At 35.1% G+C, this 16414-nt stretch overlaps 1 protein-coding gene across 1 annotated transcript in view; it reads left to right on the top strand.

Annotated features, from left to right (window-relative positions):
* LOC148615689 (E3 SUMO-protein ligase RanBP2-like) overlaps positions 1-16414 on the top strand; it is a 62079-nt gene that overhangs the window by 28577 nt on the left and 17088 nt on the right. The window contains exons 20-27 of the mRNA XM_088582183.1: positions 284-531; positions 780-956; positions 2395-2725; positions 4814-5155; positions 5502-6581; positions 7257-9737; positions 10630-10998; positions 15904-16068. Coding sequence (XP_088438309.1) covers positions 284-531; positions 780-956; positions 2395-2725; positions 4814-5155; positions 5502-6581; positions 7257-9737; positions 10630-10998; positions 15904-16068 — 5193 coding nt within the window. The remainder of the gene's footprint in view (positions 1-283; positions 532-779; positions 957-2394; positions 2726-4813; positions 5156-5501; positions 6582-7256; positions 9738-10629; positions 10999-15903; positions 16069-16414) is intronic.

Genomic DNA, 16414 nt, shown 5'->3' with positions numbered 1-16414 from the left:
TACAAGAAAGAAAAATAATTGTTTAGCATCCTCAATGTCGATTTAGAAACCAACAGAATTTCTGTCTCATCAATGGTAGAATGTATATGTAATTGCAGTAGAAAACCATTTTCCTGTTCTTTTTTTCACCAATTGATTTGCATCTGTGGTAGACAATATTAAAAGTATTTACAATGCCATTTTGTCATCTTTTATTCCATCATTTGTTTTAAAGCTCAGGTAGACAGTATATATCATGGTTATAATGCAATTTTCTCATATTTATTTATTCTGTGTTTTACAGCTCTAGTAGACAGCATATGTAATACAAATGGTTCAAATGGAATGCCACAGCCTTCCACTATATATGCTGAAGAAGAAGCATCAGGAGAAGAGTATGTCAGCTTTAACACTCCTCAAGGCAGTGATCAACCAAGACTTGGTCCTCAGGCCACATCAGCATCCCCTGGCTTTGTAGCGAGTACTCCAGCTGTTAAGTTCAGGACCCCAACCAAGTCTCCAGGGAGTGTTCCTCTAAGACTTAGCATGGAGGTGAGATTAAAACTACAAACTTTCTGCTCATATTAAGATTCAATTTATTAAAAACAGATTAAATAGAAAACTTCATGTCTTGTTGAGGCTGGGTGGTATGGCAACCTGATTTTTCTCTGCATTGAAATAACTAACATAAAACTGTAAAAGATGTGTATTCTTGGTTATTGTAGAACCTGTAAACTCAGACGGAGATGAGAAATTTTGTTGGTAGTTGCTATTAAAGTTCACAATGTCACTCTTTTTAGGTGAGCCAGAGAGAAAGACCAAGTCCAGAGAGATTAGAAGCAAGGATTTGGGCCTTAGAGAAGAAACAAGAGACAGTTATAGATTTGGTCCAAGATATGAAGAATGAACACACAGAACTTAAACAAGCCATCAAAGGTCTGAAGGATGAGTATGGCGATCTTATGAAACAAATGAAGGTAAATTTGTACTGTAAATGTATTCATTTTCACAGTTTCTGAAAAGTCAACATGTTTGTGGGTATTAATTTTCGTGGTTTTCAAGGTTGAAGAATTTAAGTTTTTCTATAGTTTTGGCAGTGTGTGATTCCTCTTATGGTCAGTTACTTTACCGTTAATATTTCAATGAATTAATGATGGCCGTTAATACGACATTCACAAATTGACAAGTCCACGTGTACAGTTTCTTCTGGCCATTTTAATCTAACAGTCTATTCTTATTTAAAACTAAAAAGAACTCACTCAGTTGCCCAAGCGGTAGCTTATTGTAGGGATTAACTTTTGTCACTTTAATTGCATGTTTACGGATTAACTTTTTATTGACAGTTCTCAATGTGTGTATTTAACAGTAATCATTTATATGTGATTACTTGTACTATGTGTTAGACACTTACATTTTGAATAGAATGTTTGCACAGTATTGATTTCTATTCTTTGATGTGGCCATTCTATGGCCATTGATACAAATCATTATGTAAACAAGATCATGAATTTAGAAATTGTAACCCACAAGCTTTCACCGTATACATTTTTATAATAGACTTAGTATTAATTCATACTTGATTGCATTGAATGATACGACCCATACGCAAAACAATGTTTCTTTTCAAGAATTTGGAAACCATGATAAGGCCATACAAAAAAAGTACCTAGGTTCTCAGGACTTTTTTTTTTTAAAATTGATGCAGGAGGGAGGCTTTTTTTTTTTTTTTTATCAGAAGCAAGTTTTTTTTTTTTTTCGAGAAATTTCATCGAATTGAACAATTCTGTAAATGTACAGTATGTTGAGAAGTTGAATAAAATACTCCATGGCATTGAAACTTTACTGGAATAACTTAATGAGATGTTGCAAGATATAAAAGCCATCTCTCCGCCACGAGACAAACTTTCGTTTTTAATCATCAATGTTAAATAACAGCCTCATTCACATCATACTTTTTACATTTCTGTCAGGCTTGCAGATGATTCTGTAACTAACTAAAATTGATTCCGGACTGGATATGAAAATTTCTGGATTTTACCGTAATAAAAATCCCAGATGCGGGAGGGTTTTTAGGGATGCGGTGGTGCCTGAGAACCTAGCATATTTTTTTTAAGCCTAACGGTCAAAAGATATGGGAATGTGAATATATTTTCAAGAGTACTTGCTTTTGCGTTCTTGAGGCAACTGCAAAAAATAAGTACCTTGCAAAAATTAATACATTTACAGTATGTATATTTAGAAAAATAAGCATTTGTTTGCGCTCATTGACTCTAAATCTACATGCATATGAATGAAGTATTACAGTGTTTTTTTTATGACATGCAGTGTTTAACAATATAACCAATGCTAAACACAGAGTGACTTAGTCATAACGTTTTGTTTCACTCTTATCTTATTGTTGTTTAATGATTTCAGGATCTGATCTTAGGTCAAAGAGTTCAGTCAGTTCCTCCTCAGGTGTTTCCTACCCCTTACCCAGGATCTATGTACCGACCTCCACCCTACCCTTACCAGCCTCAATCTCCCTTGATATCAATGTCTGCAGCCTATGGATATCCCATGTCAGCTTCTCCTGGTCCTGCTACTCGACCAATACCAAGTCGTGTTACCCGAGGGTACACTGCCCAGCCTGAGGTTGAAGAGGAGTATTGTGATGGGGAGTATTATGAAGATGACGGAACAGGCCATGGAATGTTTGGTCAGGACAATAGTGGATGGACTGTTAATCACAGACCTGGAACAGATAGTAATATTTTATAGTTCTCGTGTTTTAGTGCAGCTTTTAATCATATCAGATGATTTATAACTACTTGGTGTTAGCTTTGAATATCACAGCAAATTGAATTTATTTAAGTGCCATGTTCATATTGATGTTATTAACTTTTCTTCTATTTTAAAGTATTTTTTTAAGGAAGAAAGCTCACTTTTGTTATATGCCCAGAAACAAAGTTGGTAGGAAAAAAAAAAGCACCTTGTCTACTTGTCTTTCAGTCCATTTACTTTGTAAGTGCAACTCCTGAATGAAGACCTATTGCTTTTGTCCTATCTTTCACGCAGTTAGTCAGTGTAACTCAGGAACTACCAAGAAGAATGTCATTAAACTTGAAAGGTGTTAAGGACACTAAATGTACATGTGTGTATGCACTTTTTCATACGAGGGGAAATCTTGATTCCATAAATTTTGTGGGAGTTATGTCCTTATGAACTTTTTCAAAGAAGTGTGAGGAAGAACTGTTTTGCAATAACCATCTTTAATTTTTCATATGAAGATTTTGCATCATTTATAGATATGTACATCAAGCAAGATGTTTATTGCTGTATTGAAAGCTTTTTACATGCTGCATGCAGGAGTATTACTCAGTGGGCTTTCTCACAGTTCTGTGTTTTAACTGTTTCCAAATTTTTTTTTCCAGTTAAGGGACTTCTTAATGCTAAATATAGGATAGATTTATCAAGCTCAGTAGTTTTTAGGGCTTTTTTTATACACTGTATTATCAACTGTATTATCCTGTTTGTACATGTAAAATCAGAAGCTTAAAAACAACATCATGGCAGCTTCATTCTCTTATACTTTGTTAATGTAATTTTATTTACACAAGTCTCCGAAAACATTGCTAGCTTGGATGATTAAATACAAATCAAATCTTATTTTTTTCTGAGATAGGGATGGTCAAAACATGGCACCTGAATGTTTACGAAAATGATGTACCACCTTATCAATACTGGACAATTCGACATAAATACATTTCGGACCATACATACAGACCATGACAATTGGTAGAATGCATTAGGACAATAAAAACTGTATATGATAACAAGTTTAACCATTTTGGAATCAACATGGCTGACAAAAATTATGAATGGGTTTTTGAATGTTTTATAAGGTTTCACCTTCAGGTAGTATAATGGTATGGTGCTGTTGTCATCCAAAGACACTTGGTTTTCGTCAGATTACTGGAACTTTGGTGGTTAATCTTCTTAAAATTTTGTAAAAAGTTTCCAAACTACAAAAAGTAGTTTGTATTGATTTTGGGGGTTATGGTCTTAATCATTTTAGATTTAGGGACAAAAACGAAAACATTTTTCAGAATTTACCTATATAAATCCAGTAGAAGAAAAGGAATGGTTATGAAAGTGTTCCATAAAATTCTTCCCCACAATAGTTAGACTGGGATTGAATTTGGGGGTAAAGATTGGACTATTTTAGAAAATGGGGGCCAAAAAGGTGTCCAGAAGCATGTATTTCCCTGATGTCTAGGTAATAATTTTACTATTAATAAAGTGATCTCTCTGATATTGTGTTACAAGGTACTATGCCACCAAAAAGGAGACTGGGATTAATTTTTAGGGTAAAGACCTAAACCTTTTTGGAATTAGGGCCAAATAGGTGCCTGAAATAAGCAGTTTCCTCATTTCTGAACAATCACATGAGTAAAAGTGAATTGATCTCATAACGTTTACTACAAGATGCCATACTACAAAAAGAAGACACAGAATAATATTTGGGGTTGTTAGTAGAGCCAAGTAAGAATAAGGGTCCACAAAGTGGCTAGAAACTACAACATGCCATACCCCTAAAGGAATGTTAGAATAGCTGGAACCAATTAAGAATAAAGGTAAAAAAGTGACCACTTCAGTTCTGGTCATATTCTTATCCTGTGTCAAATATCTAATCATACTCAAAATTCAAAGATGTATAATGATTGAATGATGTGTCCATATTTGCCCCAACAGTTCAGGGTTCAACAAATGTGGTTGTATCAAGCTCCGTCCGAAGCATTTTATGAAAGAATGGAAAGCCAATTATCTTATAAGAGATCCTCTTTGGTTGCAGTGAGTTCCCTTGGTTTTCCTGTACCCACTCAAACATTACCTCAATCCATGCCTCCAGCAGGGTTCTTTGCCCAGGCAGTCCGGGGACAAGCTCTCCAATTTCAGCAGGGACAGATGTTAGCAGGGCAGGCAGGAAGACAGGGATCACCTCTGATTTCATCTGGATTACTGACAATGACTGGTTCCCAACAATCTCATGTCAGTCCAGCAGGTGTCCAACCACAAATCTCTGGTCAAGGTCAGCCTACCAAAGTTCAAGGTCAGCTAGCAGACCTGTTATCATCTGATTCTACACAACAAAGAATGGAAAAACCAAATATAAGTCCTGTACAGAAGCAAGGAGGTAAGTTGTAACTGATAGAAACACTGTGCATGATTGAAAAAAGTGGCATTTAATTATTCATACTAATACAAAGTTTAAAGGAGAAATTTAAAAGAGTTATTTAGATGACAGCATAATTTTATACGGTAACAATACATACCATGCTTTGTAATTGAATGTAATATCTACAGGATATAGAATGTTATTGAGTTACAATCTATAAGTAGGAAAATTTTCTTAGTCTACAATGTGATAACTGAAAAAGAAGAACAAGTCTCAAAACACCCAAGGAATTTAACGAGTGACAAAAAGGGTGAGATCTGTCGGTGTTTAACACAAGTCAAGGTTTTTTCAAATTTCTTTTCAGAGGTCCAGAAGCCTAGCTTTGGTATGGCCCCAACAGTTGGAGGTACCAGTACTGTTAGTACTCCTGGTTCCATGCCTTTACTGAGCAGTCTGATGGCAGCATCAACATCTCCTGACAAACCTGTTGGTAGTATTCCAACTGTTATTTCAGCAGCCCCTGGTAGCATCACACCTAAGGGAAGTTTTGCATTTGGACAAAACCCTGCTGCTTCAGTGGGTAAGTCATCACCATTCCACTTTGGTCAGACATCATCATCAGGAGTAGCAGCAGATAATATATTTTCTCCTCAGAAGACTCAACAACCTGGTTCTAGAACTAGTATGTTTACCCTGCCACAGGCAGGAGTTGGTGCAACAAAGCCTACTTCCAAGGAAACCAGTCCAGTTAAATCTCCATCAAAGACTGGTGATGATCATGTAGAGGAGTATGAACCAAATGTGGATTTCAAACCAGTTATAGACCTCCCAGATCTTGTGGAAACAAAGACTGGGGAAGAGGATGAGGAAGTCATGTTCTGTGAACGAGCCAAGCTGTTCAGGTTTGATGATAACCAATGGAAGGAAAGAGGGATTGGTGACATGAAATTTCTCCGTCATAAAGAAACTCGTCGTGTCAGAATATTGATGAGAAGAGAGCAGGTTCTAAAAATTTGTGCTAATCATTACCTTACAAAAGATATAAAGCTGTCTCCTTTGCAATCATCTAAGAATGCTTGGTGCTGGACAGCTCAGGATTTCTCAGATGGTGAGATGCAGGTTGAGAAACTTGCTGTTAAATTCAAGGATGAGGATGTTGCAGCTAGATTTAAATCAACTCTGGAGAAGCTACAGGTTGAATTAGATCAGGTGAAACCAGAACAGCAAAAACCAAGTGTGAAGTCTGGTGTGACATCGGACAAACCATTACTAGGATCAGTGTTTAAGGTAGAGCAAGGTTCCTGGACGTGTAATACATGTATGATCAATAACAAATCTGATGTACAGAAATGTGTGGCATGTAACACCCTAAAACCAGGACTTAAACCAGAGGATGTAAAGCAGACAGACTCCAAACCATCATCCTTCACCTGTAATAAAACAGGTATGATTACAAAATTTATCTTTCATATCAAATACAAATCCACTGTCGTGAGCCAAATATAATTCAGGGGATGGATAATAATTAACTCCTATACATCAGTTCTTTCAACAATATTCAGATAGGGTTACTTGGTATGTCCAGCTACATGTATCTTCACCTTCCACCAATTTTAAGCTATGTAGGGTCTTTACATGTGCCAGGTCAAAGGATTCAGATTTTTCATTTCAGAAAAAAGCCAAAAATTAGATAGTTCAACATTCCATATTGGTATGTGGTTTGTTTTGCTTATAATACTAAATTGCTTTTCTGTGCCATATTTGTTGATAAAGGACATTATATTTTATGTGCAGGGGCTTCATCTGTGTCTTCCATAAGCAAAACTTTTTTCTTGTAAAATGCCTGCTTAAGTGTGGAGTAAGGGTGACATTTCTTTTTCAAGTTGTTGTTTTGTTTCTAATGTTCTCAAAAATGGCAACAACAATAAAAGAACAACTTATAATTCTGAAAGCAACAAAATCATTCATTGATAGAAAACCACCAAAATAACCTAAATATGAGGTATTTCAATGTAAAGATAATTTCAAAGTATTTTGTTTGATTTTCTTACTAGATAGAATATATTTTGTAGGTGGCTTTATGTTATGATTTTCTTACTAGATAGAATATATTTTGTAGGTGGCTTTATGTTAGGAACAAAAACAGCAGAACAGAAGCGTGAAGGTAGTGGGGGATTCACCTTTCAGTCTACAGGTACATCGGCAGAGGGTATCAAGTTTGGTCAGACTGCCAAGGCTGATAGTACAACTGGTGGGTTTAAAATTCCAGGACAAACTCTGCCAATTACAGCCAAAGCAGACAGCTCAAATGGTGGATTTAAACTTGGTGGGCAGTCTACTTTTGTCAATAAACCTGATTCAACTAGTGGTGTAACTTTTGGGCAAACCAAAGCTAAACCTGACAGCACAGGAGCAGGTGCTGGGGTAAAAGGTCAAACACCAGGAACAACTTCAGGATTCAAATTTGGACAAACAGAGGCTGTTAAAACTGCTGAAGCAGATACTACCAAACCTCCAAGTGGTGGATTTAAATTTGGACAACTGCCTGAAACAGATTCTACTAAACCTCCATTAAGCGGTGGATTTAAGTTCGGACAATTGCCTGAAGCAGATAAGAACAAACCAGCTCAAAGTCAGTTTACATTCAATCAATCTACAACATCAGAGCCACAAGTTAAGTCTGCTGTAAATCAAGGTAAGGCTACCCTTGGTGGTTTCACATTCCAACAGACAGGACAACAGTCTGGATTTTCCTTTGGAAGTGACAAAGGAGCAGCTGATACCAACAAAGACAAACCTGTGTCATTTACATTTAAACCAAGTTTAACACCTAGTACTACCACCACAGAAACTACTGAGTCAAAAGACAAACGTTTAACACAAACAGGTGGAGCAAAGCAAGAAACTGTAAAAAAAGATGAGAAGAAAGGTTTTGGTAGCCAGTTTAAACCTGAGGAAGGAAGCTGGAAATGTGAACAATGCCTAATCATGAATAGTAAAGATAAATTGAAATGTTCAGCTTGTAGTCAACTGAAACCTGGGGTAACTAAAGAGCAGGCCAAGGCAGCTGAGCCTGTTCCCACCAAGAAGGAGGAAAAGAAAGGATTTGGTAATTTGTTTACACCAAAGACAGGAAGCTGGACCTGTGAAGGATGCTATTGTAGCAATGCAGGGGACCAGTTACAGTGTCCTGCTTGTAACACACTGAAACCTGGAGTAAAGAAAGAAGATTTACCAAAACAGCCAGAAAAATCCTCAGCCTTCAGCAGCACTGGAGGTGGGTTTACAATTGGAAGTAAAGGTGGTTTTACCTTCAATAGTGATAATAAAACTGACAGTTCCAAAACATCTGGTTTTTCCATCCCTCCTGCTTCAGAATCTAAACCTGCTTCAGGTGGCTTTTCATTCATACCAACAAAAACAATAGAGACAAAACCTTCTGTATTCACTGTCCCTCCTGCTTCAGGTGGCTTCTCATTCACATCAACAAAAACAACAGAGACAAAACCTAGTGGTTTCACTGTCCCTCCTGCTTTGGAATCTAAACCTGCTTCAGATGGCTTCTCATTCACATCAACAAAAACAACAGAGACAAAACCTAGTGGTTTCACTGTCCCTCCTGCTTTGGAATCTAAACCTGCTTCAGATGGCTTCTCATTCACATCAACAAAAACAACAGAGACAAAACCTAGTGGTTTCACCGTTCCTCCTTCTTCGGAATCTAAACCTGCTTCAGGTGGCTTTACATTTACACCTAACAAAGCCTCCCCTGATAATACCAAAGACGATAACACATCAAAAGGATTTAATTTTTCTCTACAACCTTCAACTACTCCAGAGAAGACCAGTGGATTTAACTTTACAATGTCTCCTTCAAAATCCTCTGAGCCTAAATCTCCAGATGTTGATGGCATGTATGTTAATAAGGACGGAGAAGATGATCATATTCACTTTGAACCTGTCATTGACCTCCCTGATAAAGTCAATGTTGTAACAGGTGAAGAAGATTATGAAACATTATTCCAACATCGTGCCAAATTATTCCGATTTACAGAAGGTGAGTGGAAAGAGAGGGGACTTGGTGAAATAAAAATTTCTAAACATAAAGATAGTGGCAGAGTCAGACTTTTAATGAGAAGAGAACAGATTCTTAAGATATGTCTTAATCATTATTTGATAAAGGAATTAGAGCTGAAACCAATGCCAAAGGCTGATGGGAAGGCCTGGATTTGGTTCGCTATGGACTTTTCTGATGATGAACCTGAAACGAGACAATTTGCCATCAAATTCAAGAACAAGGATATAGCAGACAATTTTAAAACATCATTTGACAATGCAAAAGATAACTTGTCCATGTCTTCGTCAACATCACCTCAAAAATCACTGTCTAAAAGCATATCAGAGGACGTAACTGAGGGTGACTCGAATGATGTAGTGTTTGTCAAGGAGGAAAAGGCAACAGAAGAACAGATTAGAATGGCGAGGAAGTATAAATTACCTGATCACTTCTACCTGTACGAGAACAAACCTCCATGTCCTGGATGTATTGGCTGTGATGACTATGAACCTGGTAAAACTCTTGCATCTCCTAAACACAAAGGTAATATTACTTCTATAGACAAGGTTTAAGGTATCATTGAGAAATAATGTAATTAACACGCCTGTATTTTATGCTGAAAGGATGTGTGGTATATTTGTGTGACTTTATTTTATTCTTAGGATAGTCATTTTGCAGCACTTATGTTCCTGTTTATTTTTTTTTTGTAATATTTACATTAGCAAGGGCTCAGGATACAATTTAGCCTTGTATGAAAAAGATTGATTGATTGATAGTTGGTGTTTATTGCCTAAGCAGCAATATTTCAGATATATCTGGAGAATGAACATGAAATGGGTGATAAAATGAAAAATGGGGTAGGACACAAGGGTAGTAGAGTTAATAAATTTCGATTGCCACGGGAAATAGGGAGAAGGGGAAGGGTTAGGCAATTTAGCCTCCTGTGGCGAGGCACAAAGGTTTCTACTATCAAATACTGCAGCTGGGTTCTTTAAAGCTTAGTGCTGTTGCAGGCCCATTCTTTTGACACTCGAACCCACACAGGGTTGTATTTAAAACAAACTTTGAGTGGGCAATATAGTAAGAGGGATGTCTGTATTTTCTTCCTTCTGTTACACAAAGGGGCACTTATCTCTTATCCCTAACTTATACCACTGATTGGAATTTAATGAATCTTTCACAGAATCTATTACATATTTTACATTTTGATAAAAATCATTATCATATGGGGATTTGGAGGTATCAAGTTAGTGATCAATTGCTCACCTATTTTCTAGTTTCAGTTTAACTTGTGAGTATATATACTTTCTTAAATTTTAAACAATGATCATAAATATGAAGAACCATATAAAAATACATCCTGTTGTTCTTCCAAAGAAGATTTTTGGTGTTAAAAATATTTTTAAAATTTTTCATTCAGAAAATGTAATTGTAGAAAATAAAGCAGAAGCCAGTCAACCTGGAGTTAATGTGGGCAGTATCTTTGGTGTACCAACTACAGAAGTGAAAGGAGGGGTGTTTGGAGGATCTGGCACTACTACAGAAGTGAAGGGAGGGGTGTTTGGAGGATCTGGTAGTTCTGTATCATTCTCATTCTCTTCACTTGCCAAGCAGACAGAAACAGCATCATCTGGAGCATTTAGTAGTGGAACCGGAGTGTCCTTTGCTGAACTTGCCAAACAGACAGATTCTTCCACTAGTATGTTTGGTGGGAATAGTGGTCATGGCAGTGGAAGTGGTTTCTCCTTCTCAGATCTAGCCAAGCAGGCTGATTCTTCAACATCACCTAGTTTTAAAGTTCAAGGTAATTTAGTTTTATTATACTAAACTGATGGAAGAAGTTTAATGAAACTTTGTATACATGAAATAAGATAATTATTTTTGGAAATCTTCAAGCATAGATACATGTAATCCAACCTTACCTTTTTAAAGTCCAAGTGAAGCAGGTGTATCCATTTAGTAAACATGTAGTGATCATGCTGTTTGTCCATCTAACCTATGTATTCTTTTGCAATTCAATTGAATTAGATGAAACTTTCACACATTCTTAATCGCACAATGCCAATGTGTTCCTCCTATTGTTCATTTTCTGGGGTTCCATGTTACAAAATTTTGGTGTGTTTTATGCACACTTTTTTAAATACATGTAGAAATCATTTTCAGAGCGTGGGGTGCGTATTATGCATCAATATATAAGACAAGAAATAAAAAGATTTTCTGGAGAGAAAAAAGAGCGTTATGTAAACAAACAAACCGGAAGTGAAATGTTTCTGAAAATAAGTTTATCTAATCACTAAATACATCTTTGAATTTTAAATGATATTTTCTCCAAATCATGTTTAAATGTTTTAATAACATGTTACAGACAAATGTTGGGCAATATTTCTTTCTTCTTAAACACGGTTAGAGATTAAAAATGAAACTGCTAAAAACCAAAAAGTAACTAAGTCCTTTTTTGTCAAACCCTCATTAAATGCTTTTCATGCTGAAAGTGTAAACTTTGAAACTTATTTTGATTATTTCTTACAATTTTCTTCCTTAAAAGTATGTTTTAAAATGAAAAATTGTGAAATTTTAGTTACAACCAAAACCAGAAATGTCCTGACTTTTTTTATAAGCCACTTCATACATCCTGTGTCAATTTTATCATGCCTCAAAATTAAAATTATTCAATTTATGTAGCTACTGATCTATACATAACATTTAAGTCTAGATATAAGTTTCTTTCCTTCACATTTATGTAGGAAATACCGCATCAAGGTAAATAAATTGACCAATCAAGCGCAAAATATTGATGTTTTGTCTGACAAAATTTTACTGCTGTGTAAGTACATGTATGAAAAACTTTTTTTCACACGTTTTGACCTTCAAAATTGCACTGCATACAATACTTAAATGTGCATTATACACACCAAAACAGGGGTAAAGTTTAGGTAATACAAGCTTGGTATGAATGTTCTTTAGGGTGTCCTGCATAGAACTTACGTGGGGATTTTTGTCCCATCGATAAACATGGCCGCCATTTCTAAAAATAGAACATAGGGTCAGACAGAAGTTTTTCGCATATATCTCCAAAATTGTTAGGTTTACCCAAATTCTGACAGGGTTAAAGTGTTTAGTATGATAAGATCTATCTGTGGTCAAATATTTGTTTTAATCCATTAAGCGATGTTGGAGTTATTGTCCTTTTTCGATGTTTTTTGCTATTTTTAATGTTGTTTCTTTGAAAAAATCTTCTCTGACACTACTTGACCAATTTGAACCAAACATGGTATGAATAGTCCTTGAGGTATCCTGCATAGAACTGATCTAGGGATGATTGATCCGTCAAAAAACATGACCGCTGTTACTAAAAATAGAACATAGGGGTCAGACCAGAAATCACGCTGGGCTTTGCCAATGTCGCAATTTGCGATTTTTTATTTGATCTGGCGACAAGAATAACCAGTTGGCAGTTTTATTGGCGCCCAGGTTTTGTATATTAAAATTAACAGGAAGTTAGTCAGCAACAGATGTTACCTCAAATTAAATAATTAAGTTGATGCCTGGTCAGAGTTAATTGACCGTAACCAATTTACAACTGAAGCCAATCAAAGGTAAATAGACCTGGTACCCTGACTCAAAATTCATTTAATTAGTCATTCCTTCAAATATTTTTTTCCTGGGAGGCGTCAATCAGATGTAAATATATTATTTAGCCAATCAAAGAACACATCATCTGGTCAAAGGCAAACACAAGATTACAAGGCCATGTGCACATGGCTACATACAAGCTTCACAGCCCAGTTAAACCATATGATACATTAAGAAACAGATTTTCCTTATGAAATAATAAATTAAATCCAATTAACAATGATCATCGATCAGGAAGTATCTGACATACTTTGAAATGCAAGAATTGGTGAAAGAAAATTGATGACATATGTTTACACTTTTCTAGTGGCCATGTGACCTTTTTTGGTGGGAAAATCGGTAAACAAATTAGAAAGGAGATTCCCCAAATCTAATTTTAATAAGAACTACTCAAATCTTTCTACACCAAAATTAAGTCATAACATTTAGATTTCAGGCATGAGTATAAGAACACAGAGAATAAATTGTTATTAATGGTCCATGCTAGAAATTACATCACATGAAATACAGAGAATTTAGTTTGTTGAAAATTTATGAATAAAAAATCAAAACTATATTTTAACAAGGATTTACCGTATATATAGCAGGATTTTACTCCTCGACTTGAAGATGAATTTTCTTAGGCCACAAAAGACAATGTTCAGTTTATTTAGATCAGGGACTATATGCATGTAGTAATTAAATGCCCTTTAAAAAAATTTTTTAAAAATACCTACATGTCCTTCTGGAGCAATACTTAATTATGTGTTCATTTGTATGTTACTATATAATGATTTTAGATCCTGGCTAAGACTAGAACTAAAAACCTGTTTTATACATGAATCAAGAATGAATTTTGGGATACATGTATGTCATCAGGGATAGAAGTTGTCAGAGGACTCTTTGTAAGAGTTACTGTCCTTGAAAACAATGATAAGTCCTACCAAAGTCTTCTTGAGTCAGAATTGTTGGTCAACTTCTTGTTAAATTTATTGCCTTTTCAATAATTCAACCAGGTGAGTAATTCAGGCTTCTTAACTTCTTAGCATCTTAACTTACTGAAATATCTTAAGAATAAGTTGTGAGAGTATCATCATTAACGTTCTTCATTGTTCCTTATATTTCTGATTTTTATTTTAGATATTGGTAGTGCCAATATTAGCATGAATGAAAAAATATGGCCATAATAAATCGTATGATTGTCAAGAATTTTAAAACTGCTAATTGAAAAGGACCACTTCCAATTTCAATACTAATTTATGTAGGCTAGTGAGTAATTGAAATAGCTCTCTAGATAGAAATCTGCCCTACATTATACCAAAGTGTCCCACTTAACTACCACAGAACACCTGTGTGATCTTTTGGACACTGCCTTTTAAGTTCGAATAGCTGTCAATTACAATGACCTTAACCTCAATATCATGCCATCCATCACTGTGTTTGGGTAGCTTGTACTCTATTTACAAGTGATTTACTTGTTTCTGATTAAATTTTATTTAAATATTCATAGACCAAGCCTATTTTTAGTTTCAATTACTTAATTGAACTGAATGCTGAAAATTGTTTTAAAAAGAATTTGATGCTCATGCATTGTTAAACTGAGATTCTTTCTTGCTGAAGTAGTTTTAAGAACTTAAAGCTGCATTAGCTGCCAGATTTGTTCAGTTTTGACTCTACTGAATTTTGCTGATAAAATGAAATAAGTTTGTGGTAATGCAATTGAAGCAATAAATGTCGATAATACCTACAGAATATTGTAAAAACAACATTTTTTCAATCAAAGAAGATCAATAGCTCAGATCTAATTATTTTTCGCCATTACTTCGAGCCGACAGGATATTAATCTGGGTCAAAAATACTTTAACCTTGGTAAAAAAAAAAACGAATACACAGGTAACCACATGTCTTGTTTACATTTCATTTCATCTATTTCTTGATTAGAATCAAGGAGTTTGATGCTCATACATTGTTAAACTGAGATTCTTTCTAGCTGAAATAGTTTTAAAAGCTTAAAGTTATGGTAACATTCATTCCTCTTTTGCAAAATGGCCATATTTTCAGTTTGCAATATAAATGTATGCACCAGTCCTTTTAAGGACCTTTTTAATATTAAACAGTTTAAAAAAAAATGTTAAAGAATGTTGTAAAAGTATCATTTTTATTCATTTTTTTTCCCGATTTACAGTGACTGTTTTTATAAGATGCCCCAAAATGTGATTTGAAAATGTACCAGTATAGAAAATTTAACAATGATTTAAATAGCCTCAGTGAGTTGTATTTTGACCTTTAGAGGCTAAGCTCATCATGATTGACAGCTATTCCAACTTAAAAGGCAGTGTCCAAAAGATCACGAAGGTGTTCTGTGGTAGTTAAGTAGGACACATTGGTATAATGGCAGATTTCTACCTAGAGAGCTATATAAACAACTTAGTATCCTACCAAAATTTGTATTGAAATTTGAACTGGTCCTTTTCAACTAGCTGTAACTATAAAAACAACAGAGGCTTGTAATTATTTATTTCAAAATTTACTTAAGTTTTCCAAGCAAACAGAATCATTGTAAATAAGGAATGTTAGCAATGCAGTTGTCAGAAATCAGTCTGACTTTCATAAAGTGGGTCTAGGATAGGTTAAAGAAACTTAAAGGTGGATCAACTTATACTTGAGTACATACAGTATGCCAAATTGTTGAATTTGATTTCAGACTAACCATATCAAATTTATGTATTCCTCCCATTACAAAATCTCTGATTTTATGCTTGTTGACCCCAGTTGACCTTGACTTTCCAGAATGGAAGTCATCTATATAAAGCCTTTTTATGCTCATATGACGTCTTTCTTTTTGATAAAAAGACCATTACATCCTTATATGGTGATGAAAAATGGGGATATCAACAGTGTCCTGTCGCTTATAGATTTCTTATTGTTATATTTTGACCATATTTTTTCTTGGAAAGGCAGTGGTGAGTATCCTTTCAAGGTGTTTGCTCACAATTCTACTAAGGTTTGTCCAAATCATGCCTTTTGCTATTCTTTGATATGATTGAATTGGAATGAGAACAATGTCTTTAAATGGTACAATGATTATGACTTTCAGATCACAATAAACAATTTAGTTGGGCTGGCACTGGACAAAAACTGTTCGGTAGTGGTGGTGGTGATGATAATGGTGATGATGATGAAGGAGATGATGGTGGTACCACCTATGATCCACATTATGATCCAATCATAGAATTACCTGATATTGTTGATGTGAAGACTGGTAAGATGATGATCAATGTCGTATGAAGTAAATTACTTTTGATGTGTTTATAAGTCTCATATTTCAGGCTCAGGCTCGGGAAAAAATTGCCTGTCATTGAACGAAACATTGAAATCTGTCATCTGTCTGTCATTTTCCATTGTCATACATCAAATTAAAGTTTTCCTGTTTAGTCAAATATAAAGTTGAATAACCTTGTCTGTCTATTCATGTACTGTGTAAACACATTTATTTCTAAACTATCCAATGGCTTTTGATGAAAATTCATTGGAGTTTTAGTCTTCGTATATAGATATAGCAAGACAATTATTGCTGGATGTGTGTAGTTGGTAAATTAAATCTCTGT

The sequence above is a fragment of the Perna viridis genome, chromosome 5, assembly GCF_037379345.1.
Source record: "Perna viridis isolate PV_CMFRI_1.1 ecotype Kerala chromosome 5, ASM3737934v1, whole genome shotgun sequence".
In the NCBI taxonomy this organism is placed as follows: Eukaryota; Metazoa; Mollusca; class Bivalvia; order Mytilida; family Mytilidae; genus Perna; species Perna viridis.
This window is presented reverse-complemented; position numbering and strand designations above follow the sequence as displayed.